Raw genomic sequence first — 3,629 nt, forward strand, 5'->3', positions numbered from 1 at the left:
TACAGTTTGGCAAATAAAAATATATGGTTAAAATTACGATAAGAAAAATTTATCATGCTTCAAATAAAAATTTGTCTAAATAAACAATAACTTTTTATGTGTAAGAAATCAAGTATTTTTCTTTATGAAATTAAATACACACTCTTTTTTTTAGTACATTTTTACTAAGAGGGAAGGAGGAGTTCGGTTAAGCCACACAATAGTCAACCTAATTTGGTATCAAGTTTGTCATCAACGAGATTCAAACCTAAGACATCTCACTCTTAAAACACATAATATCATACTATAGACTTCACATCGTACAGTTTTTCCTTTACGTTTAAGTGAAGAAAAAGCACAAAAAGTACTTGCCTTGTGTGCCCAATATTAATTCCCTAAATTTGGTAAAGAAATTCAAGAAAAATCTTAGTGAATGTAGGAAGATACATGATGATATTGGCAAAATTTTAGCCGAAATTCCACCAATAGAAGGGAAAATAACGATGACGTGATAATTACAAATAATGCTGTCACCAAAACCCAACCACAACACCATAAGTCCTACAACATCGATGATGGACAAGGATCTTTTTTGTGGGAATCAAAGAATTAATTAATCGTGTTCGTTCATTATATATCGTGTGGTCAGCTTTCGTTAGTTACTATTTATATTTAATTTAAAATTTAAAATAATTTATAACCGTACGATGTACTATGAACGAACATGATTGATTGATCTTCTGAATCCCTATAAAGAGGATCCGGATAGGATCCTATTCCATCGATGATGATACCGTTTACCAGATCAGTGGGCCCCATTTAACTCGCACATATTCTGAGGGCCTAATCACCCACCAACCCCGGACCGGTTTCTGGTGGAAGGTCTAACCAACCATCCGGTTCAAACCGGAGACTCGATTCCATATATACCTTCTTCTTTCCTCTTTCAAGTCAGGTTCATCTTCCTGTGTGTAACCTTTCAGGCATATAAGAGAAGAAAATCTGGTGCAATCCAAAGCAAAGTAAAAGAAGAGAAGAAAAAGAAAAAACACAGAGCAGCAATGGCAGGCAATGGAGAGGAGCAACAAACTCAGGCAGGGAGGCACCAAGAGGTTGGCCACAAGAGCCTTCTCCAAAGTGATGCTCTTTACCAGGTATATATTTTCATAATCTCGAACGCGATGTTTTGTTTCAAGCGATATTCTAGTATATTGCGATGAGAAAATTTAAACTTGGGTGTCGAGGGCATGCTGTCCTTGTCAACTTGGCTACGTCGAGATTTGCAAAATTTGGAAGGTGATTAAGGTTTATGATGAAGCTCATGTTTTGGTTTTTGGGTTTTGATTTTTGTGCAGTATATATTGGAGACAAGTGTGTACCCAAGGGAGCCTGAATCCATGAAGGAGCTCAGAGAAGTGACTGCAAAGCATCCATGGTTTGTGAATTTTGGTTTAATTTTCATCAATTAAACCTAATTAACTAAATTCAGATTTTTTTAGGAGATTAATTTTCAGATATTATTTTCTTAATTTTTTGTTTATAATTTGATTTTTTTAATGGAAAATAAATAGGAACATCATGACCACATCAGCTGATGAAGGGCAATTCTTGAACATGCTTCTCAAGTTGATCAATGCCAAAAACACCATGGAAATTGGAGTTTACACCGGCTACTCCCTCCTGGCCACCGCCCTTGCTATTCCTGATGATGGAAAGGTATATTTTCAAAGCCTCACCTTCAATAAAAAATACCCAAAAATGTTTATAAAAAATTTGGATATAATGGTTTTTGTTTATTGATTTGGGATCACAGATCTTGGCCATGGACATAAACAAGGAAAACTATGAATTGGGTCTTCCGATCATAGAAAAGGCCGGGGTTGCCCACAAGATCGACTTCAGAGAAGGCCCTGCCCTCCCGGTGCTCGACCTATTGGTCGAAGATGTAAATACTTAATTCTCAAAAATTGTTCAGCAGCGGTCTTACATGTTATGTCGTTTTTTTTACAGAAGCATGTTTATATTGTTAGAATTAAAATACTTTGTTTTGACGAGACAATGTACATCGTACATATAGCCTCGATCATATTCTTGGGGACTCACAATTAATGTGCTATCGCAGAAGAAGAATCATGGGTCATTCGATTTCATCTTCGTGGATGCTGACAAAGACAACTACATCAACTACCACAAGAGGCTGATTGATTTGGTGAAGGTTGGGGGTTTGATCGGCTACGACAACACCCTATGGAATGGCTCTGTGGTCGCACCCCCTGATGCCCCACTGCGCAAGTACGTCAGGTACTACAGGGACTTCGTCCTCGAGCTCAACAAGGCACTCGCTGCTGATCCTAGGATCGAGATCTGCATGCTTCCCGTCGGTGATGGCATCACTCTCTGCCGTCGAATCAAATGAATCACCAGCCCTAATTGGCCTCCCAATCATGTATGATGAAGAAAAAATGTGTTTCTTTTTATCATTTTTCTTAATTTACTTTGTATTTGTATTTGGATGGATCATCGTTAACGTTCATGTCGAAGAATAAGGCAAAAAGAAAAAAAATATTATAAAGCAAAATCGCTTGTTAAAATTTATTGCCATGCATAATTATATATTACATCAAATTTCTTTCTGGGATAAATTGCTTTTGAAGTAAACATACAAACACAAAAGATGGTTGGTGAAGTATGACCAAAACAAGTAAAAATATTAAGTTGTCTGGACACATATAAAGCACAAATTTAATTTGTTCACTTCAGTCACTTAATATTATGGTCTAATGATATTTCTCTTCATTTGTAAGTAAGGGGTTTTAGGTTCAATTCTCACCAAATACGAATTTGAAGCACATTAATATGACTGGCCCATTATGAGCTATGACCCACTCTCCCATTCCTTAATGTAGATAATATCATTTGTTTAAAAAAAAAAATTGTTCACGTCAAGATTTTGAGTATATATCTAAAACTAAAGATCAATTGAGATGGTAAGCAAAATGTGATTGAAGAAAGTTTTGAATTCAAATTTGGTACAATGTAGGTGGGTATACATACTTTTACAAAAATGAAAAAGATAATTGAAGAGATTAACTGCTACATACTAGAGAGGGCTGTAAGAAAATGACACATTTTGTCATCTCCTTTTCTATTTGTCCATATCCATTTGGTGCTATATATTTGTTGAAAGTTGCAGGAACTGTAAATTAAATAAAATGAATAAAAAAAAATGACAGCCACTCGACGCGTCTTAATAATTCTTCTAGTTTAACAATGTCAGAATCTGGCATCCCCTAAAATTTGACAATGATAATGCTAATGATTTTTAATCAATTAATTTGATGTTAACAAAGTGGTGAAGATACCCAACGTTACTTCCTCGAAGATGGTTGGAGTAGCAGCAGCTAGAGATGGTGTCTCTTTGGCCTTGGAACAAAACTAGCGGCACACATCATCCTGAGCTTGTGCTCAGGAGAGGATCAAATTCCACTAAAACTAGCTTTCGACACTTTGTTGATTCTAAAGTCTATCATGTATGTAAATCCGCCAATGTAGCAGTTCATCGAATGGTCCAATTGGCCTTATTTTTTTTTCAGTTGTTGGTTTGAGGAGAGTCTTGATTTATTTCAGAATGTCCTTTTTGAGAACGGTAT

At 36.0% G+C, this 3,629-nt stretch overlaps 1 protein-coding gene across 1 annotated transcript; it reads left to right on the plus strand.

Annotated features, from left to right (window-relative positions):
- The first annotated feature begins 923 nt into the window (after positions 1-923).
- Positions 924-2,557, plus strand: LOC126624175 (caffeoyl-CoA O-methyltransferase). The gene is made up of 5 exons (XM_050293210.1): positions 924-1,133; positions 1,335-1,414; positions 1,551-1,695; positions 1,793-1,924; positions 2,102-2,557. Exons 1-5 carry the CDS (start codon positions 1,041-1,043, stop codon positions 2,393-2,395), a joined length of 744 nt encoding a protein of 247 aa, XP_050149167.1. The 5' UTR covers positions 924-1,040; the 3' UTR covers positions 2,396-2,557.
- The last annotated feature ends 1,072 nt before the right edge of the window (positions 2,558-3,629 follow it).

This window comes from Malus sylvestris, chromosome 5 (assembly GCF_916048215.2).
Source record: "Malus sylvestris chromosome 5, drMalSylv7.2, whole genome shotgun sequence".
Taxonomy (NCBI): domain Eukaryota; kingdom Viridiplantae; phylum Streptophyta; class Magnoliopsida; order Rosales; family Rosaceae; genus Malus; species Malus sylvestris.